Below are 23,345 nucleotides of genomic sequence, written 5' to 3' on the forward strand. Positions count from 1 at the left end.
CCCAAGCCTCCATCCCCATTAAAAAGATACTCTCACGGATTCTCATAAAGTTGGAATGTCTTTTCTTAACTGCATTACCTTAAACAACTCTCTTAATCTTCCTTCTATTGTTAATTCAACTGTAAAATAAGGGATTAGATTGTCTCTGGATTCCCATCAAGCTCTAGATTCTGAACATAAATATTATTATATATAATATCAAAAACACAATGCTTCATTCCTCTAGTTGATTCTAATTTTCCTTGTTTTCTTGTAGCAATTATTAGGTTTTTTTCCCTTGAATCTTTTCACTATTTTTTTGGAGATAACTTGCTGTAAACCCAGTCTTAGGAAATTATATTGTTTTTAGTTCTTGTATTTTTCCTTTCAGATTGTTCTGGAAAAGTAGTTCTAAAACATCTCATTTTGTTTATCAAGTATGCCTCTTTGGGAATACATGGCTTCTAATCCAACTTTATTTTTTTTACTAAATCAAATTTATGATAAAAAAATGCTATCCATCCTGAGAGAGAGAGAATTAATGGTAACTGAATACAGATTGAAGCATATTTTTAAATTTTATTTTTTTGATAGTCTTTCCCAACATGACTATTATATAAATGTTTTGCTTGACTATACATGAATAATCTAAATCTAATTGCTTGCTTTGTTGATAGAAGGTAGAAGGTAGGGAGGGAAGGAGACAATTTGGAACCTAGTTTCATTTATTTATTTATGTATTTATTCATTTTAGTTTTTTTTGCAAGGCAATAGGGTTAAGTGATTTGCCCAAGGCCACACAGCTAGGTAATTATTAAGTGTCTGAGGTTGGATTTGAACTCAGGTACTCCTGACTCCAGGGTCGGTGCTCTATCCACTGCACCACCTAACTGCCCTAGTTTCATTTATTTTAAAAAATATTTTTATTTTTCCAGTTATGTGCAAGATAGTTTTCAACTATCATTTTTTATTTATTTTTTATTTTTATTTTTTGTATTAATTTAATATGTATTCTCATTTTGTACAAATAATGTTTTTATACATTAATAAAATATTCTTGTTAAAGAGTAAAAAAATACCCCCTCCCCCCAAAAAATATAGACTCACTTGAGCAATAAAGGGGAAAGAAAAAAAATTAAAATTAAAAAAATAATAGTAATAATTGTAGGTATGGCCAGGTGGCACAATGGATGAAGCACCAGCCCTGGAGCCACGAGCACCCGAGCCCACATCTGGCCTCGTAGACCCAACAATCACCTGGCTGTGTGACTTGCAAGCCACCCGAACCCCATTGCCCTGCAAAAAACAAAAAAAGAAAGAAAAAGACCCAAAATAAAATAAAATAGTAATAATAGTAGGGGTGGCTGGGTGACGGACAGAGCATTGGCCCTTGAGCCAAGAGCACCTGGGTCCAAATCCGGCCTCAGATACCCAAAGATCACCCTGCTATGCGGCCCCAGGCAGGCCACCCAGCCCCATTTGCCCTGCACCCCCCAAAAAATAATAATAATAATAAAAAATGTGCTTGAGTCTTTGTTCCAACACCAACAACTCTGTCGCAGGTGGATCACATTCTTTATGATAAGTCCATGGCAAAAGTTACTTCCATATTTTTCCACTGTATCTTGAAATTCAGCTTTCTCCTGTGCTTCAACTATAAAAGCTCCCTCTATCTGCTCTATTAACTGAGAAGGTTCATATGAGTATTATCAGTGTCATTTTTCTATACAGGAATACATGTAGTTCATCATCATTAAGTCCCTCATATCTTCCCCTTCTCCTCCAATCTCTATGCTTCACGCCAGTTCTGTATCTGAAGATCAAACCTTCTGTTCAGCTCTGGCCATTCCAACAGGAACATTTGAAATTCCCCTGGTTCATTGAAAGTCCATCTTTTTCCCTGGAAGAGGACATTCAGCCTTGCTGGGTAGTTGATTCTCGGTTGCATTCTAAGCTCCTTTGCCTTCCGGTATATTATATTCCAAGCCTTACAAGCTTCCAATGTAGTTGCTGCTAAGTCCTGTGTGATCCTGACTGCAACTCCACGATATTTGAACTGTGTCCTTCTGGCTGCTTGTAATATTTTCTCTTTGACTTGGGAGTTCTGGAACTTGGCTATAATATTCCTAGGGGCTGGTTTTTTGGGATCTCTTTCTCAGGGGGGATCGGTAGATTCTCTCCATTTCTATTTTGCCCTCTGCTTCTAGAATATCAGGGCAATTTTCCTGTAGTAATTCTCTGAAAATGATGTCAAGGCTCTTTTCCTGATCATGACTTTCAAGTATTCCAATAATTTTTTATTTATCTTTCCTAAGTCTGTTTTCCATATCAGTTGTTTTTTCAATGAGATATTTCACATTTTCTTCTAATTTTTCATTTTTTGGGTTTTGAAGTATTGATTCCTGATTTCTGGTAAATTTATCAATCTCCCTGAATTCTATTCTTTGTCTGAAAGATTTATTCTCCTCAGAGAGTTTTCTTATCTCTTTTTCCATCTGGCCAATTTTGCTTTTTAAAGCATTCTTTTCCTCAATAACTTTTTTGAACTGTTTTCTCCATTTGACCTAAGCTGGTTTTTAGCATGCTATTTTCTTCAGCATTTTTTTTTGGATTTCCTTGACTAAGCTGCTGACTTCATTTTCATGTTTTTCCTGCATCTCTCTCTTTTCTTTTCCCAGTTTTTCTTCCAACTCCCTCATTTGATTTTCAAAGTCTTTTTTGAGCTCTGTCATAGCCTGAGCCCAATTTCTGTTTTTCTTGGAGTCTTTAGATGCAGGAGCTTGTGCTTCCTCATCTTCAGACTGAGCGTTTTGATCCTTCTTGGGCTCATTTGCAAAATATTTCTCAATGGTGTTCCTCTTTTTTCTCTGCTTGCTCATTTTCCCAGCCTTAGCCTGTTTTTGGGGTGCTTCCTGAGCTTTTGGGACACTCCCACAAGGGTCTCAGTATGTGAGGCTCTGTCCTCCCTCCTGGTCTATGAATGACCATATGCGCCCCCCTCTGCCACGGGGCTGAGGGCTGAGATGGGGGGTGGGGTGGCCCTGCTGTTCTGTGGGGGGGCCTAGACTGCGATCAGGATCTGAATGTGTTCAGAGCCCCAAAGTCCTGTTCCAGGGGTAGAGGACAGAGCTCTGCAGTCTCTCTCTGCACTCCCCTCCCTAGTTTCAATGGGCTCATGCCCCGGGGGCTCCTGCTTACTGGCTCCGCCTGCTTCTGTTCCTGGATCTGGGCTGTGCTGGCCTTGCTGCTCTCTGTATGCCCTGAGGGCTGGGCTCTCTCTGGCAGAGGTCCCCTGCTGTTCCCCCAATTTGTGCCCAGTGCTCCCCAGAGTGTAGCTCAGGAGACTACCCCACTGCTGTGAGCCAAGGCTCCTAGGGCTCTGGGGCTGCCTCCAGGAGGCTGAAGTTCTTTCCCTCTGGTGGGCCACCTGTCTGGCTGGCTGCCCCTCTGACCCCAGGGAGAAGAGCCTTTCTGCTCTTTTCCAGGTTACCTTGAGTAGGAGAACTGCCTCACTGGGACCCTCTGTGGGTTCTGTCTCTTGAAAATTTAGAGTCCTTAGTTTCGAAGTTTTATGAGAGAGCGCCTAAAACTCAATCCTTTCTTGTCGCCATCTTGGCTCTGCCCCCTCAACTATCATTTTTTATAAGATTTTGATGTTCAAATTTTTCTCTCTTCCTTCCCTCTTACCCCTCCCCCAGTTAGAAAGCAATCTAATATAGTTAATGCATGTATAACTATGTTAAACATATATAAATAAATCCATATTAATCATGTTGTGAAAAAAAATCAAAAGGGGGGAACCATGAGACAGTGGAAAAACAAAACATAGAACACATTTTAAAAATTGAAAATAGTCAGCTTTCAGCGGCATTCAGACTCCATAGTTCCTTTTATGGATATGGATGATATTTACCTTCACAAGTCCTTTAGAAATTGTTTTTGATTATTGTACTGAACAAGTCCATTATAGTTGGTCATCACACACACACACACACACACACACACACACACACACAGTGTATACAATGTTCTTCTAGTTCTATTTACTTTACTCAGCATCAGTACATAAAAGTCTTTACAGGTTTTTCTGATATCCTGTCTCTCATGATTCCTTACAATTATACTACATCACATTCATATACCATGATTTGTTCAACCATTCACCATTTGATGAGCATCCCCTCAATTTTCAGTTCTTTGCCATTATGAAAAGATATTTTTGTATGTGTGGGTTTTTTTACCCTTTCCTTTTTTTTAAATTTAAGGCAGTGGGATTAAGTGACTTGACTAAGTTCACACAGCTAGGTAATTATTAAATGTCTGAGGCCAAACTTGAGCTCAGGTACTCCTGACTCCATGACTGGTGCTTTATCTGTTGTGCCTCCTAGCTGCCCCAGTTTTTTTACCCTTTCTTGTAATCTCTTTGGGATACATATCTACTAGTGACATTGCTGGATCAAAGAGTATGCACAGTTTTGACCTTTGGGCATGGAACTCAAAGTTTTAAAACTAATTTTTAAAATTGTTTATATATATATATATATATGGGTAAGATAAAATGCTAACTAAACTTTAAATTTTTTTAAAGAAAATAAATATCTACTCTTAAAAAATGCTTTCCTTCAGTCAAAATGAAAGAAGATATCTGTTTTAATAAGATTTCCATGCCTTATTAGAAAAAAAAGAAACCAAAAAAACCCCAAACCACAGTGTAGAGTGTCTATTCAGAAAATGATTCATGTATTTTTTAAGATGGTAATTGATATTTGCAATTAAAATTAATCATGTATAACTATATTTAACAAATCTGGACATTTTTTTCAAATTAAAAACTTTTTTATGTACTCTGGGTTTTTTTCTGAGGGCAAGACCCAAGAGAGACATTTCTCATTTTTATGGAAGCCCCTAGAGATAATACTCATTCAAACCACTCCAGGAAACTGCTAAGAACTCAGATAATTTAATTTGGGCCATTATTGTTTTTTTTTTTAAAGGAAAAAATTAAGCTATGATAACTGAAAGGGAGTGTGTTGACAAGTAGTACTGATAATTTGATCTCCAAGTACTTATTAATTACTAATTTAGTAATTACTAAATTAACACCTGAGACTTTTAACTCTTGTCAGTTCCCATGCAATAACATTACTTTTTGGAAGGAAATATCCTGAATTAATGTAATATAATAGAAAAAAATCTCGGTGAATGTTTTAAAATAATATATAAGGCCTATCAAGATCTCAGAGTTTTCCTTGTTAAAAAAAACTTTGCTTGTATTTATAAAAATAGGGAAAGTAACATATAATACTATAACTCTTTATGTGAAACCTCCCCTTAGCAATATTTTGTTTGGTTTTCTTTCTATTGGTCATAAAGCTTTATCTATTCTGTTTTGTTTAACTTTTTCAGGGGCTGGGGCAGAATAGCAGTTAGGGAAGTACAGTGGGTAAAGTAACCTAGGTGGAACAGTGAATGGAATGGTAGCCCTGGGGCCAAGAATGCCTAAGTTCTTTTTTTTTAACTTAATATTTTATTTGTTTTCCAATTATATACAATAGTAATTTCTACTCATCATTTTCTGTAAGGTTCTGAATTTTACAATCTTTCTTCCACCCTCCCTCCCCTCCTCCATCATTGATTGAAATTGAATGTGTTGGTAGAGAAATCATATCCTTGAGGAAAAAATAAAATATTAGAGATAGCAAAATTATGTAGCACATAAGACACTTTTTTAAATAAAAAAACTTAAGTAATAGACTTTGGTCTTTGTTTAAACTCCACAGTTCTTTCTCTGGGTACAGATGGTATTCTCCGTCACTGGTGCTCTAAAATTGTCTCTGATTATTGCATTGATGGAATGAGCAAGTCCAATAAGATTGATGGAATGATGGGGCAGCTAGGTGCCATAGTGGATAAAGCACTGGCCCTGGAGTCAGGAGTACCTGGGTTCAAATCCAGTCTCAGACACTTAATAATTACCTAGCTGTGTGGCTTTGGGCAAGTCACTTAACCCTAATTGCCTTGCCAAAAAAAAAAGATTGATGGAATGAGCAAGTCCATTAAGGTTGATCATCACCCCCATTTTGCTGTAAGGGTGTACAGTATTCTTCTGGTTCTGCTCATCTTGCTCATCATCAGTTTATGCAAGTTTTTACAGGCTTCTCTGAATTCACATCCCTCTTGGTTTCTAATAGAACAGTAGGACAATAACTTTTCATATATTAAAAGGGGAAAGGGGAAAGGGGGAAGAATAGGGGAAAGTTTGATCTCCAAGTACAGGACTCTGGTGAACCGTAGAGGGGGTGGATGAGAAGGACTAATTATGAGGAACTTAATGATATTGAACTGTTTATATTCCTGCATGGGAAGAAGATATCTATAACTCATTTGAACTTTCTCATTTATAAGAGCTGTTAGAAGGAGCATATATAGACAGGGCCCAGGAAGGAGCTGAATATAGTGGTATAGTATAGTAAAAAGATGGAGTCAATGGGTGATAAAGGAAAGTAATGGGAGGAAGAGAAAGGAGAGGAAGAAGGAGTTAAGAAATTTCACATAAGAGTCAAGCAAAAGCTTTTTCAATGGAGTGGAATGAGGGAAGATGGGGAGAATGAGTGAGCCTTCATTCTCATCAGAAAGGCTCAGAGAGGAAATAACATATATACTTAAGAGGGTATAGAAATCTATCTTACTCTAGAGAAAAATGAGAAGAGAGGTATGGGATAAGGGGGAACGGGGAGGGAATGGGGGAATAAGTGATAGGAGAGGGAAGATTGTGGGAGAGAGTACTTAGATACAACACACTTTTGGACAGGACCAGGATGAAAGGAGAGAGAGAATAGAATAATGAGAGTGGGGAGGAACAGAGTAGAGGGAAATACAGCTAGTAATAGCAACTGTGGGAAAAATATTGAAGCAACTTCTCTGGTAGACATGATCAAGAAGGCAACTCAACCCAGACAGAGCCATTGGAATCTGAACATAGACTGAAGTATGTTTTTTTTCCTCTCATTATTCTTGAGGTTTCTCATCTTCTGGGGGGGGGGGGGGCAGGGAGGGAGTTTTATATTTACTCTTATAACAAAATTATTGTAATAATATAAAATAAACCAAAATCAAACTTGGGGGGAAAAGCAGAGAAGGAAAATTGTAGACCAATTTTGCTAATGAATAAGGATGCAAAAATTAAATAAAGTCTTAGCAAAGTGATCACAGCAAGTTAGCACTAGGATAATACACTATGACCAAGCAGGATTTTTTGCCAGAATGCAGGGTTGGTTCAATATTAGGAAAACTGTTAGTATAACTGACTATATCAATAACAAATGTAACAGAAATCATACAATTAAATCAATACATGCTGAAAAAGCTTTTGAAAAAATACAGCACCCATTCCTACTAAAAACACTAGAGAACACTGGAATAAATGGATTGTTCCTTAGAATGATAAGCAGTATCTATCTGAAACTATCAAAAAGCATTATATGCAATGGGGATAAGCTGGAGGATTTCCCAATAAGATCAGGGTGAAACAAGGATGTCTGTTATCATCACTACTATTCAATATCATATTAGAAATGTTAGCTTCAGAAATAAGAGAAGAAAAAGGAATGGAAGGAATTAAAATTGGGAAGGAAGAAATAAAGCTTTCACTCTTTGCAGATGACATGATGGTAGACCTAGGGAATCCTAAAATTCATCTAAAAATTACTAGAGGGGGTGGCTAGGTGGCACTGTGGATACAGCACTGGCCCTGGAGTCAGAAGTGCCTGAATTAAAATCCGACCTCAGACACTTAATAATTAATTACCTAGCGGTGTGGCCTTGGGCAAGCCACTTAACCCCATTGCTTTGCAAAAAAATGAAAAGAAAAAACTACTAGAAACAATTAGTAATTTGAGCAAAGTTTCAGGCTATAAAATAAAGCTTTATAAAGCCTCAGCATTTCTATATATTAATAGCAAGATACAGCAGCAAGAGTTAGAAAGAGCAATTCCATTTAAAGTAACTTCAGGGGTGGCTAGGTGGCGCAGTGGATAGAGCACCGGCCCTGGAGTCAGGAGTACCTGAGTTCAAATCTGACCTCAGACACTTAATTATCTAGCTGTGTGGCCTTGGGCAAGCCACTTAACTCCATTGCCTTGCAAAAATAAAAAACTAAAAAAAAATAAAGTAACTTCAGACAATATAAAATACTTGGGAGTCTGCCTGCCAAGGCAGACTCAGGAACTCTATGAAAACAACTATAAAACACTCTTCATACAAATAAAAGCAGACTTAAATAACTGGGCAAATATCAACTGCTTGTGGATAGGCTGAGCTAATATAATAAAAATGAAAATTCCACCTAAAGTAATCTACTTATTTAGTGCCTTACCAATCAAACTTCCAAAAAATTAATTTAATGAGCTAGAAGAAATTCTTTTTTTTTTTTAGGTTTTTTCCAAGGCAAATGGGGTTAAGTTATAATCTCCACATTTTCCTAATTAAGGTCTATTCTTAAATAATGCTTGCTAAAGTCCTCTTATTTCCTACTAATGCCTTTTAAAAGGATCCATTTGGTTCCTGTATATGACTTACATAAAAAAATGTACAGGTAGAAAAGTAAGTATGTAGATTAACAGCTGATATTTTCTCAGTTACTTTTTTAGGTTACCTCAGAAGTTCTAAGACTTTTTTTTTTAGATTTTTCAAGGTAATGGGGTTAAGTGGCTTGCCCAAGGCCACACAGCTAGGTAATTATTAAGTGTCTGAGACCGGATTTGAACCCAGGTACTCCTGACTCCAGGGCTGGTGCTTTATCCACTGCACCACCTAGCCACCCCCTAGAAGAAGTTCTAACTAAATTCAAATGGAGGAACAAAAAAGTCAAGTATACCCAAGGATTTAATGGGAAAAAAGTGCAGAAGAGGGTGGCTTAGCTTTATCGTATCTAAAATTATATAGACTATAAAGCATCAGTTGTCAAAACTGTCTGGAATTGGCTAAGCAATAGAGTGGTGGATCAATGGAATAGACTAGGTGCAAAAGAGACAGCAGGAAACAATTATAGTAATGTGCTGATTGATAATCCCAAGGAGTCCAGCTTCTGGGATTAGAACTCTTTCTCTGATTAAAAACTGTTGGGAAAATTGGAAGTTAGTATGGCAGAAACTTGGATTAGACCAACATCTCATGCCCTATACTAAGATAAGATCAAAATGGGTACAGGATTTAGACATAAAAGACAATGTAAAAAGCAAACTAGGGGATCATGGAATAGTTTACCTGTCAGATTTATGGAAAGGGAAGCAGTTTATGACCAAGGAAGAGATGGAGAACATCATTAAAAACACACTAGATAATTTTGATTATATAAATTAAAAAGCTTTTACACAAACAAAACCAGTGTAACCAAGATCAAAAGAAATATAGTAAATTGGGAAACAATTTATAACTAGTATTTCTGACAAAGGACTCCTTTCTAAAATATATAGAGAATCGAGTCAAATTTATTAAAAAAACAAACAAACAAGCCATTCCCCAACTGACAAATGATCAAAGGATATACAAAGGCAATTTACAGATGAGAAAATCAAAGTGATCCATAGTCATGAAAAAATTGCTCTAAATCATTACTGATTAGAGAAATGCATATTAAAGCATCTCTGAGGTACCATTTCATACCTATCAGATTGGCTAATATGACCAGAAAGGACAAAGAATACCTAAGTTCTAAACTGGTATCAGATACTTACTCTGTGACCCTGAGCAAGTCACTTAACCCTATTTGCCTCAGTTCCTCATTTGTAAAAATGAGATAGAGAAGGAAATGGAAAACCATTCTAGTATCTCTACCAAGAACAGCTCAAATAGGGTAATGGAGAATTGCACACAACTGAACTTTAAAAAAAACCCATAAGATTCAGCTTTTTTACTTATTCTTCAAAGGCTTGAACTAGATGTGTATACCAATTCCTTAGGATTTCATCTGACCTTCATGATCTGAATGGAGTTTAGGAGTGGCAAGTATTCAGGAAAATGCTAATTGAGCTCTATGCTCTATATCTATTAATCTATAAATTTTTGATATATATCCTCATGTTGTATTTGGAAATGTGTGGTATAATAAGATATAGGACCAGACTTATAATCAGAATACCTACTAGTTGTCCAATCACTAAGACTTTCAATATCCTGTAATTTTAAGGCATTAGTCTATTCTCTAAGGCTATATGTTACGGAGGAATTGCTGTTCCACATCAGCAGAGGTAATTTCCACTGAAAAATTCAGATCCACACAAGCCCTTTTCTCTCCAAATAAATTTGAAAAAAAAATCTTTAATCATGATTTTTATGATATTTATGTATAGTTGAAAAACAAAACTATAGTTGCCTCCATATAAACTGTAAGTTTTGAATCCAAATTAATTATTAACACATTTTCTGAGCACCTTCAATTCTTGTGACTGTGCCAGACACAATTTGGATCTCATTTTGAACAAGTTATAAACAATGAAAGACATTAATTGGGCTAGGCAAGGTCAATAATAACTTAATAGCAATATTTGTTTGTCAGAATTCAGAGGAAGAAGACTGCTGAGACTTGAAGGCTTCACTGAGTGAGGTATTAAATTGAGCCTTAGAGGTGAATGAGATTGGATTGTCAGAGAGTAGTCATTGGCCTGTGGGTACTACCCATCCTTTTCCTAAGGAGAAATCATGAAGATGAAAATAATTCATGGCTACTATCTAAATCTAGAAGCAGTTATGAAAAACTCATGTTTTTGGAGATGATGCTCAAATCTCTATTCTAAAAAAAAAATCTTTCCTTTTGTTCCCATCCTCATCTCACCCAAATGATTGGTAAGCATTAGCAACAAAATGCCTTCCCACTGAGATGACCATTCATTTATATCCATTATTCATTAGTTGGTACATTACTACCCCATATCTTTTTTTTAAGATTAATTGAAATACACCAAATAAAATTCAGTGTGGTAGTGGATCCAATAATATAAAAATTTGAAACTTTTCAAGATTTAGAAGAAAATAATCTGCTAGAGCTTGTTCTATCTACTCAATATATAAAGAGAAAATGAGTGGGAAGGGAAAAGGAATAATATATAGTTTTTTGCATGTTTTTTTACTACCATAGACTGGTAAACTTTGTGAGAACCTGTAATTGTCTTCACCTTTCTTTGTATCCCCAACACTTACCACTTATGTACTAGCCACATAATAAGGTATTAATAAATTGCTTTTTGACTTATTAATGGAGGGGGATAATAAGTCTCCATATAGGTCTAGAATAATAACATTGCCTGTCAATAACAGTAGCAAAGAACTGTTATTCCTGTTGGTCAGATTTTTCTGCTTCAGAAGAAGCTGTTTAAACTGGTGGGAAAGAAAAAATGTTAAATCCTTGACATACTTATTCATGCCAACAGAAGCTATTTTGAGATCAAGGGTGTTATGAATCAACTTGCACTCTCATTTGTATGTATTTTGGGTAAATGCCAGCTGCAACTGTGTTGCATTTGATTTGATCTATTCACATTGTACCATTTTGAAGGGCCTTCTCACCTAATCAATTTTTCTTTCAGACTAATGGACGTATATCTGGAAATGGAGATGTATATCAAGAAAGGCTAGCACGTTTAGAAAATGATAAAGAATCTCTGGTTCTACAGGTAGTCATTTTATGTTAAACTTTTATTTTAGTTTGTTAACAGTGATTTCATTTTAATTTAGTGGTCAGGCAGTTTTCTATTTAGCATATTTGTAGAAGTATGTATATAGCACATATGTACATATTTAGTACACATTTGTGTTTTTCTTTATATGAACACATAAGTCATTGGCAACCTCAATATCCGAGTGGCAATCCTTTGAAGGAATGTGTAGATAGATAGATAGATAGACAGATGGATAGATAGATAGATAGATAGATAGATAGATAGATAGATAGATATGTTGTGTTATTTTGAACCAAATGGATTTAAATTCTGGGTTTTTTTGATAGTTGAAATTTAGAATAAATTCATAGTACCTTTGTTGTACTTTTAGAATGGAAATATGAATGTTCAAAATGTAAGCTTCCTTTTTATTTTAATGGTGACCCTTTTGAATTTCTTCACAATAAAGGGATTAACAAAAATATAGGAATGTGAAAATGAAGATGACATGTATTATTCATGTAATGTTGAGTAAATGATTTTTTTTAATTTAGAGAAATTAAGGAATAAACATGTATTGTTATGAATTGAATTGAGAAATAGAAATGTACCATTCATTCTCCCTTATGCCTTTTTTCAGGTAAGTGTATTAACAGATCAAGTGGAAGCTCAGGGAGAAAAGATTCGTGATTTGGAGTTTTGTCTTGAAGAGCACAGGGAGAAGTTAAATGCTACAGAAGAAATGTTACAGCAGGTATGGAAAGAGAAGTAAGCACTAGTAGGTTTTCTGCTAAGTGTGGGGAGAGCATAAATCCATTATATTGTTGAATCTGTTTGTCTCAACTGAATTATACTTTATGAGCTTCAGTTTGCCTCATAAATGTTAAGAAAAGATAGTTGTGAAGAATGAAAATCTTTTTTTTTAGGTTTTTTCAAGGCAAATGGGGTTAATTGGCTTGTCCAAGGCCACACAGCTAGGTAATTATTAAGTGTCTGAGACCGTATTTGAACCCAGGTACTCCTGACTCCAGGGCTGGTGCTTTAAAGTGTCAGTCCTTATTTTTCTCTTGTGAAAAGGAATAGAGATTTCATCATGTGCAGTATCAGCTGACAGATCTTTGCTGCCTTCCCAGAGCCCATCTTCCAGAAAAGAACTTTAGAAGACTAAGCAGAGGGAGAAGTTTGGGTCAGTCTTCAGTAGGAAGCAGCAGGGGCAGCTAGGTGGCATGGTGGACAGAGTACCAGCCCTGAAGTCATGAGGATCTGAGTTCAAATTTGGCCTCAGATACTTAAAAATTACCTACTGTGTGACCATGGGCAAGTCACTTAACCCCACTGCCTTCCAAAAAAAAAAAAAGAACTTCAAGCCAGTTTTCTTCCATCTTTTCTTGACCATACCATTTAATTATTCCTCAGTGGGAGCCTAACTTATTTATTTTGAGATTAGTTTGGCCCTTGTGGTAGAAAAGGATGCTTGGATTTTAGAAATATAATCAATCATTACCCAAAATGTAGTCTTGATAAATACTTGATAACTTTACACTATTTTGAAAAATAGCTCTATTTCGAGGTAATTTTGTGTAGATGGTATGGAACTAAATGTAATGGTTTTTAAGTATTAAAATGTTTCTTTCTTTCATCAGGAACTTCTAAGTAGAACATCTCTTGAAACTCAGAAATTGGACCTCATGGCTGAAGTATCTAACTTAAAGCTAAAATTGACTTCTGTAGAAAAGGACAGGTTAGACTACGAAGATAGGTTCAGGGACACAGAGGTGAGTGTACTAATACAATTTATTACAAGTCAGTTTTTCAACTCATTTTAAAATATTTATTTCATTTTCAACTTTTAAAAATAAGGTATTTGTTATTTGTGTTTTATGGAAGTTTTCATTAGAACATTAAATTTTTAATCATTATTAGAGTTTAGGACATCTGGATACTCTCCTGTATAAAACAGTGAACTAGTTTTCTAAATAAATATGAATTTTAATTGTCTTACTAGTAGGTAGTTTTCAGATAAGAGTCAGAATGGAGTTGTAGATGGAGGTCTACCAAGTTCAAGGCTTATCTCTGACACATAATTAACTCAGAGTCTCAAGTAATTCTCTAAGATTATAGATTATAGAGTTACTTTTTTTATTTCTTTTTTTTTGTTTGAATTAGTGGGAGGAATTGATTGGTTGGTTGATTAATTTCCCTACATAAAATAAATCACAGGTCCAAACTTCTCCCATTCCTCCTTGGTGCTCCATGTCTTTTTTTGACAAACTTCAATATCAATCTCTATCTTACGAGCAAAATGAAGCCATATTGGAAGAACTTCCACTAAAAGGGGCAGTTATTTCCACCACCTCCACCTTTAATTCTGATTTAAGCTAAATCCTTTACACTACAATTTCCTACCTTTCTACTTTGCTCCATCCTATTTGGAGATAAAAAATCAATCGTTCAGCCTCCTCTCTGTAAAACTGACTTCATCAGTCAGAAAACTATATGATCATTCCATAGTTCTTTTTGAGGTTAATTAATTTCATGTCATTTCACTTTCCCCTGGAAATTTTTATTAGAACATTTTAGCTACTCTCTTCCAATTCTTCCTGTTGTCATTCTTTCACAGTCTCTTAATGTACATTCCATTCTTTTTTTAGCTGTGGAATACAAGCCCCTAAATGGGGCCAGGGTCTCCTACTTTTTCATCTTTGAATCCCTGATACCCTTCCACAGAGTAGATGTTTAATTAAAGGCTTGTTGAGTTGTTACGAGTTTGGTTCAGATTTTATTCCACTAGATCTTCCATTATCTCTTTTCTTTTCAGTTACATGTATTGTTAACTTGATTTTCTAAAACTGAATTCAAAAAAGTCTCAAGCTCTTTCTAAATTCTTGCCACCTTCTGATCTTTGAAAATTGTTTCCTATTTTCTTCCTCCTTCCATTTCCTTCAAACCCACAGTCACTACATAATTTAATAACAGAACTGAGCCAACAGATGGAGAAGGTGGAGGTGGAACTAGCTCTCTTCCAGGAAAAGAGGTTACAGTACGGGGATCAAGAGGTGACCTTTTTGCATTATGTACCACAACTCTGGGCCAAGTTTAATCTCTATGCATGGCTACACTTGATTTCCTGAGGTATAAAATATGACTCTAACCAAAAAAGTCAGACTAAACTGTGTTGAAAATGCTTTTATGAATCCAATTAAACTATTACAAAATTTACACTTCTATTTGCTTGTACTTTCAATTGAAATTCTTTAACAGTTCTTCACTTATCCACTCACTCAATCTGTTCCTGGTCATAAATAGCATATTCTTATCCATAAAAGTTCAGATAAAAACTAAACCCTTTCAAAATGTCTCAGTAAAGACTCATCACATAATTCTTAGTTTAAAACATTTATAATATACTCATGCCTGACAGTGGGTAGGTTATAATATAATGATATTATATAAGAGATAACTTTAATAATAGTTCTAAGCTCATTTGAGATGAAAAAAATTTCCAAATAAAGATATCAAATCAATATAAATAAAAAAGTCAAATTAAAAAAAATCCAAATACTTCTTTTCCTATTTAATCCTCCTCAACATTAGAAACAAAATTGATTCTTTAAAATTTTTTTACTCAGAACAGTTTGCCTTTTGTGACCAATAGCTTAAGCTGAGATGAGATGAAAAAAAGCACTGACTCTAAAATTCAAGGATCTGGGTCTGAATTCTAGTTCTGTCATGTTAGCCAAAAATACTTGGGTAAATCATAGCAGATAGATGACCTTTACTATCCAATAATCTATGAGCTTCTTTTGTTTTTGTTATGTAGTTACTTTCCCAGGAGATTTTGCTTCTGAGTAAGGAAGAAATAGGAGTCTAAATATTTGAAAAAACCTTGAGAAAGTTTAGGTTCTATTGGAATATTTTCAGCAATTTTTTTCTAAGATTCACTGATGGAATTTTCTTTTCATTGTTCAGTAGCTCCACCTGTTGGATAATGATATGAACCACAAAATTTTAGATCCTCTTGAAATCTTGAGTAGAAAGTCTACACTAATTTTTATTTTTATTTATTTATTTGAGCTTCTTTCAAGAAAACATTTTTTAGGGTTTGTTTTTTTTTTTGCAAGGCAATGGGGTTAAGTGGCTTGCCCAAGGCCACACAGCTAGGTAAATTATTAAGTGTCTGAGGCCAAATTTGAACTCAGGTACTTCTGACTCCAGGGCTGGTGCTCTATCCACTGCTCCACCTAGCCGCCCCTCAAGAAAACATTTATTAAGCATTTTCTTTGAGTCATTTGTTCTAATATGTGTGTGTGTATGTGTGTGTGTGTGTGTGTGTGTGTGTGTGTGTGTGTATGTATGTGTGTATGTGTATATATATATATATATATATATATATATATATATATATATATATATATATATATATATATATTAAACTTGTTAAGCACTCATCCTACACAAGGATAATTGCTTATATGACACAATATAAGAGAAACAGTATAATCTCAGGATTATACTCAGAATTATGCACTTAAGATTATGGGCTCACAATATATTTATTATGTGTAACCCTGTAACCCTGGGGAAGTCACTTAACTTTTCTAGTGCCCAAGGAACTCTCTTGAGACTTTAAGTTGTGGAAAAGTTGTGGATCTGCACTGGCAGAGATAACTTCCTTACCAGGAACTTTCCTTACTGATGAAATTACAAGATAGAAAATGGATAGCAATAGTGATGATAGAAACCCTTAATGAGGCTTAATGTGCACTGATAGACACAGTTCTCCAGGTTATCCATTCCTGGGCACATAAAATTGTAGCCTACTTGGAATCAGAATTTCATCAGTTGGAGAGAGCTCTACTTCCTAATCAGTATTAACTTAAGGCATTACCAAAAGTAGACCTTAGTGCATTTGCCAATCAGGTACCAAATAATACCTTATAATTCTTTGTCTTTTTAATTTTTAATTAATTAATTAATTTTTTTGGTTCCCCCATTCTTGGTTCCTTCCCCCCACCCCCCGCAGAAGGCAGTCTGTTAGTCTTTACATTGTTTCCATGCTATACATTGCTCTAAGTTGAATGTGTTGAGAGAGAAATCATATACTTGTGGAAAAAAAATAAATTATAATAAGAGATGGAAAAATTACATGAGATTATTTTTTTAAATTAAAGGTAATAGTCTTTGGTCTTTATTCAAAGACCAAAATTGTTAAACTCCACAACTCTTTCTCTGGATACAGATGGTATTCTCCATTGCAGATACCCCCAAATTGTACCTGATTATTGCACTGATGGAATGAGCAAGTCCGCTAAGATTGATCATCAACCCTACCTACCTGCCTTGAATCACTCACATTAGTCAAGCCATTGGCCTTAAAAGTGTGGCTTTCATAGTATTCCATGCCTTGGTCTCAGTCTTAGTCTTAGTGGGGCTCCACTTGTACTAAGATCATATTATGAAAGCATTATAAAAATAACTTGGACCGCAGGTTCTTGGTACTAACAGGGGAAGTATGCCCCGCAAAAACTCCAGCTACTCCTTGGAGACTGAATAATGTGTCACTAGGGAACCCAGAGGTCACTAAAATGTAGAATTAAGACAACCAGCTGCCAAAAAGAGGAGTGGGGGAGTCCAGGGAGTCCCCTATTCTAAAATGTCCGCAAAATTATACCTGAAAATAGAATGTAGAGTTTTACTCCTTGTAACTTGTTCTTCAACCTGAGATAATACTCCCTTCACATTTTTGCCACACATTTCATGTTTTTTGTTCCTTGGGTTTCCTCCTCACTTTCATAAGAAAATGTACTCCCTAAGTAGATGGAACCAAATTTTCTGGCCTAAATTGTATTAATTCAAGTTTCTCTGGGGAACTCACTATTCATGTTTTAACTTTTACCTCTGAGGTATGTAGAAAGGTCGCTTAAGCAAAGTCTTTCCTCATCTATCACATCTCCTCTCCTGTATATGTCATGGCATCATTTCACTCATGTCATGGTCTTTTTTGAGAATGAAGGACAAACAACAATTGATAAGTTTACCCAGGTATGCTGGGTCACTTCTATTTTGTATCATTGAGGTCCATTACCTTTCTCTCTTATTTCCTATCCTCTTTAAGTTTTCAAAAACTCTAGCTACTCCTTGTGATTTGCCCAAACCATATGAGGAAAGTAAGCATGATGTTAAGCGAACATTTTCCATTTTTCTAAGACACAGTATATCTGTATGTGGTACTTTCCAATTCCTAAGAAAAACAAGATAGGGACAAATTTTTTTTTCCCTAAAATTGTAATGGGGGGGGTGGCTAGGTGGCATAGTGAATAAAGCACCGGCCTTGAAGTCAGGAGTACCTGTGTTCAAATCCAGTCTCAGACACTTAATAATTACCTAGTTGTGTGGCCTTGGGCAAGCCACTTAACTCCATTTGCCTTGCAAAAACCTAAAAAAAAATTATAATGGGGTTGCAGTGATTGGAAATGGATTCTTAGTTACTTGATTTCCCTGACTTATTTCTCCTCACTTTGGTCCATCCTCCAATCAACTGCCAAAGAGATCATCCATAAGTTCTGGTCAGACCATGCACCTTCCTTCTTATACAGTAAACTCCAATGGCTATTACCATCAAACTCAATTTTAAAAAATCATCTGAGTTTGGTTTTTAAAGGTAGTCACAATAGTAAAGCTTTTTACCTTTCCAGTCTTCTTCCCCTTTACCTTCTTCCATGTAAGTACTTTATGATCCAGGAACACTGGCCAGTTCATGCTTGTTCTCAAAGCATGCTGCTGCTTCTCGTATCTCCTTGATCTTTTAGCAACTGTCCACTATGCCTTGACCTATCCCTTCTCATCTGGCTCCTAACTTTGTTCAAGTCTCAGGTAAAGTCTCACCATTTGAAGAAGTCTTCCTCAATTGCTCTCAAAGCCTACTGTCTTTATTGTAGTGTTTATTTATCCATATATGTATGTATATCATAGTTTGAATATTGTCTCCTGCCATTAGAATTGAGAACAGGAACTGTTTTTTTGTGCCTTTCCTTATATCCCCATTTCTTAACATAGTAAGTATCTGATAGATTTTATCTGAAGACTCACTCATCCATCCCTATGATTTGTATTAAAAACTGAGCAGAAGAGTCCCTTAGCCGACTGATAGTGAGCTCTACCATCACAAGGAAGTTAGTTCATTTGGCAAAAGTCCAAACCAACAAACAAGAAGGACTTAGAAGTACATTCTGGTACTCAGCCAGGCTTGCTGCCTGAAGGTCAAATGAAAATAAATACAAGGTGACTTTTACATAGATGAAGTTCATCCCTTGATCAGAAGAAGCAGAAGGGAAGGGTATCAGTGCCATCACAGTAGGTACAGCTCTTGTGTGCCAAACAGACACACCAATTCCATTACCTGAGAAAAGGTCCATGGTATTTATCAGAGGACAACTATTCTTGAGCCATGTGAATTTCATGGGAAATGTGCAGTGTCAGTGGCAACTGAACAATCAGAAGTGAAGGCTATCACTTCATCCTATTGCCAGGGGTGCCTGTCATCCCTGCTTCCATGACCAGAATGATAGTGCTCCCAATGAGAGACAGAAATGGCATGGGTGAGTTTGTTCACAGCACCATTTCATTTCACCAAAAGACTGTCTGGGCATTAGATAGCACTAACATGACCTACTCAAATGAGCAAAGTTCTAACACTGGTCCTGCAGGCACCATAGAAAGGTACAGTTGATGGTTCAGTTCTCAACCACTGCACAAGACTCATAGCAGCAATCCAGGGAGCCCCCATAAATGATGATTTGGTTTTTTCCCAAATGTAATGCAGTGTTATAGGCTGTCTAATCTGCCCAAAGTTCAGCCCACTGTGTAGATTGTTCAAGTACCTCATCCCTTAACAACTCACTAGAAATTGCATTAAGTTCATGGGGTATCAGTGTTGGATCAGTATAGGCAGAGCCAGTCACCATGGTGGTTGACTGAAATGTTTCCATGTATAAATAAGGGTAAGGATTCCAGATAGGTAGCATTTACCTATCTTATTGATTGGAAAATCCATTGAGAGGCTTTTATCTCATTTCACATGGATTGTATGTATCTAATCCACTGGATTTCCCCCATATAGTACTGACCTTGAAGACTCCTCTGTTTTCTTAGGGTAAGACTTCCATCCATGAGAGTGGAAATAGAATATATTTGCCTGTATTGCAGTAGCTGGCTTCAGAGGAATTTCTAGCCACTAGCATACTATTCATCAGTAGAATGATGAAAGAAAATTGCCATATGGGTTGGGGAGAGGGTCTTCAGATCACAAAAGGTAATATTGTAACAACATGCAGGAGAATTTAGGGGCATGCTATAAAAGTATATTGAAATCTTATAGTTGGCACAATGGATAAAATGCTCTGCTTAGAATCAAGAAGATTCATCTGCGTGACTTCAAATCCTGCTTCAGACTAGCTGGGGCACCCTGGGCAGATAATCTAACCCTGTTTCTTTTAGCCTCATCTGTAAAATGAACTGGAAAAGAAAATGACAAGTCACTCTAGTATCTTTGCCAAGAAAACCTCAAATGGGGTCATGTTGGAGTTGGACATAACTGAACAACAAATCTTATCTTAACTGCCTTTCCATTTGAAAATGAATTGTTCTTGATAGCTTTGGGTGTTGGGATGGGGAAAAAATGGTCATTCACTAAGTCAGTGACACTGGATCAATAAACTGAGGAATAACTGGGGAAGTAATAGAGGTGGGGAAGTAATAGAGGTCATTAATCACTTTCAATTTCTTAGACACCAGCTCTCATTGGCCTTCCACATTGCATTACTGGAGGTAGAACAGTCTTTCATATCTGTCACAAGGGTAGAATTTGGCATAGCATTAATGCTTGTTAATGGTATGGAATTGGAGCATGGATCATCCTCCCTTATCTATCTGGCTTTTGTCTTAACCCCATAGGGTGGCTCCCCCCAAGCCTCTCTAAGGATTCCATGCCCAGATTGAGTACAGTCCACACGGATGATGGTCTTCTGAATTATTGTATCCAATCCAGATTCATAAATGTCTAATCTTCACTCTCTACCCAATAAACTATCAGTTGGACCTATGGTCTCTAATCCCCTTTCAATCCAATGGTAAAAATAGAGAGTAGATATGGGGAACTTGTCCCCCTCCCATTTCTGAAGGTCCTGCAGTCTTTTCCTTCCTCTGCTGATGATAATTATCAACCAAGTAACTAAGAGGACCATTTATGTTATATTTTAATTACCAAATCCACAATGACCACCTTGATAAGACTTCTTTTATCCCAGTCTTGTTAGGTCAGGCTCCCTCAGAGGCCAGCACCTCTTGGTTCTTATTTTTTGTTACTAATCATGAAAGACTAGGAGGAAATAAATTCATTTGTTAACCAGGAGGAACTGACAAAGAAAGGGCTAGTTATCTTGCACTCATCTTTAATATTTTGTCAATTTTATTTTATTAACAATTTGTGATAAAGGTTGAATAATGCATTATTAGGGCACAGGACTTAATAACTTGGCTTTATAGTAGTAATTAATCTGTAAAAATGCTTACTTCAAAAGACTACTAATAAAATAATAGTCAAAAGGTTAGAGGAGTTAGGTTTTAATTTCATTTATTAATAAATTTAATCAGCAATAGACATAACATGGTCTGATTCTCTGAGAGCTCTTTCTTGGAATCAAGAAGCCATTAAAGTATTTGTAAGCTTCACAAATAATAGATTTAATTTTTAAACATTTTTGAAGTATTTAAAGTCCCTTTATATTCTGGTTTGTAGTTCTCTTTTTGTTTTGTTTTCCTGGGATTTCTTCCCCTTAATCTCCTAGCTACTTTTCAAGATTAATGACTTTCCCTCCCTTCTTCCCACCCTCCATGCCTCACTCTTTCCTTCTTTTCTTTCCTCTTTCCTCTTTCCTTTCTCTTATTTCCTCCCTTTCTTCCTTCTTATCCTAAACTTAATAACCATCAATTTAATAAAAATTATGATACAGTGGAAAGAGGACTATATTTGAAAACAGAGAATGTAGGTTCAAATTCCAGTTCTACCATGTACTAGTAATGTGACCTTGATCAAATTAGGTAACTTCTCTGGACTTCAGTTTCTATTTATGTTAAATGAAGGAATTGACTTCCAAGGATCCTTCCCATGCTAGTCTATATTCCTAAATTTGTGCCTGGAGATATAAGCATATATAACAAATGTCAAAATTTTAATACAAATTTTTATCTTTTTAACAAGGTAAAACCAAATGAATCAACAAATGCATTTGTTCTTTGTTTCTTCCTACATTGTTTTAGCCTTGCTTTTTCTTTCTTCCTTGCTTGATGACTTTTCTTTTACTGTATTTTTTTTTTTTTGGTGACAGGGCCTAATGCAGGAAATCAATGATTTGAGACTAAGAGTTGGTGAAATGGACAGTGAGAGACTTCAATATGAGAAAAAGCTTAAATCTACCAAAGTAAGTGACTCTTAGAAATTGTACCTAGTCCTAAAATGTAGTAATCTATATTCCATAATATAAAATGAATGATGAAAAATAATATATATGAAAAAAACCTCTTGAAGAGTTCCCTCTGTTACTCCCTCGGAAACCCAGAATCTAATTTATCACAAAAATCTTAACTTGCTGTTACTCTAATTATCTAACCACCTTGTAAAGTTATTCTCTTCTCTTGGCTATTTAGCTTTTTTTTTTCTATCTTTAGTTTTCTTTCACTGCTCTATCTCTGTTACCAGTCTTTAATGGCCAAACTTTCTAGCATGAAAATCAAGGTGGGGCAGATGCAGTATGAAAAGCAGCGACTGGAACAAAAATGCCAGATATTAAAGGTGGAGTAGCAATGAATGGTTGGACCTTTGTGTTTTCCATTTAACTGTGTTTATGTCTCCATGTGACTGGCATGCTTTCTTAATGTGCATTAATTTTTCTTGTGCCACATTTATGTTTAAAGTCACAAACTACTTATTCAGTTATTCTTTTAAGCATGATCATATCCTCCCTTTTTCAGAAAACTTTTGGAACAAAAATTAAGGCAACATCACACAAGTGAATAGAGTTGGTGGAAGAGAAGGCTATAAGGAGGAAAATGAATTTGAAAATGACATCTAAAACTTAAATTTGGCCTCTCTACTTTTTTTGATTGTTAAGTCATAAAATTTTACCTTCTAAAGAAGTTCATTTCACCTTCACAATAAACTGTATTTGTTTCTACCACCTAAAACAATTTGTTGAAAGATGATAGTTGGGAAATGCAGTGAAGGAGACAAAAAGTTTGATGCTCTTGGACCGGCATAATTATTATTTCATACTACAGGGAGAAGAGTATTACTTTCTTTTCCATTCTCTTTTAAATATTTTTCTCTGTTCTTTCTATTGCTTTTTTTTTTAATTTTTAGTTTTTTTTGTGGCTAGGTAATTATTAAGTGTTTGAGGCTGGATTTGAACTCAGGTACTCCTGACTCCAGGGCCGGTGCTCTATCCACTGTGCCACCTAGCTGCTCCTTTCTATGGCCTTTAATAAAAGTTTTTAAAAAAATTAATGGGACCTTCTTTGAGGGACTCTAGAGCTTCTTTATCTTGATTGTGGATTATCACATTGCATATACACCTTCTGGTACTAAAAAAAGGCAACATCCTATCAAAAGGATTTTTTTTAAAAAGTGACGAGGTGGGGCGGCTAGGTGGCGTAGTG

At 35.8% G+C, this 23,345-nt stretch overlaps 1 protein-coding gene across 6 annotated transcripts in view; it reads left to right on the forward strand.

Annotated features, from left to right (window-relative positions):
* PPFIBP1 (PPFIA binding protein 1) overlaps nt 1-23,345 on the forward strand; it is a 199,314-nt gene that overhangs the window by 136,603 nt on the left and 39,366 nt on the right. For 5 of the 6 annotated variants that reach the window (XM_074225688.1, XM_074225691.1, XM_074225692.1 and 2 more), the window contains 4 exons: nt 11,562-11,648; nt 12,274-12,387; nt 13,277-13,408; nt 22,019-22,111. In XM_074225688.1, coding sequence (XP_074081789.1) covers nt 11,562-11,648; nt 12,274-12,387; nt 13,277-13,408; nt 22,019-22,111 — 426 coding nt within the window. Of the gene's footprint in view, nt 1-11,561; nt 11,649-12,273; nt 12,388-13,276; nt 13,409-22,018; nt 22,112-22,389; nt 22,483-23,345 lie in introns of all 6 variants that reach the window. The other variant, XM_074225693.1, reaches the window with a different exon arrangement.

Source organism: Macrotis lagotis, chromosome 2 (genome assembly GCF_037893015.1).
Source record: "Macrotis lagotis isolate mMagLag1 chromosome 2, bilby.v1.9.chrom.fasta, whole genome shotgun sequence".
In the NCBI taxonomy this organism is placed as follows: Eukaryota; Metazoa; Chordata; class Mammalia; order Peramelemorphia; family Peramelidae; genus Macrotis; species Macrotis lagotis.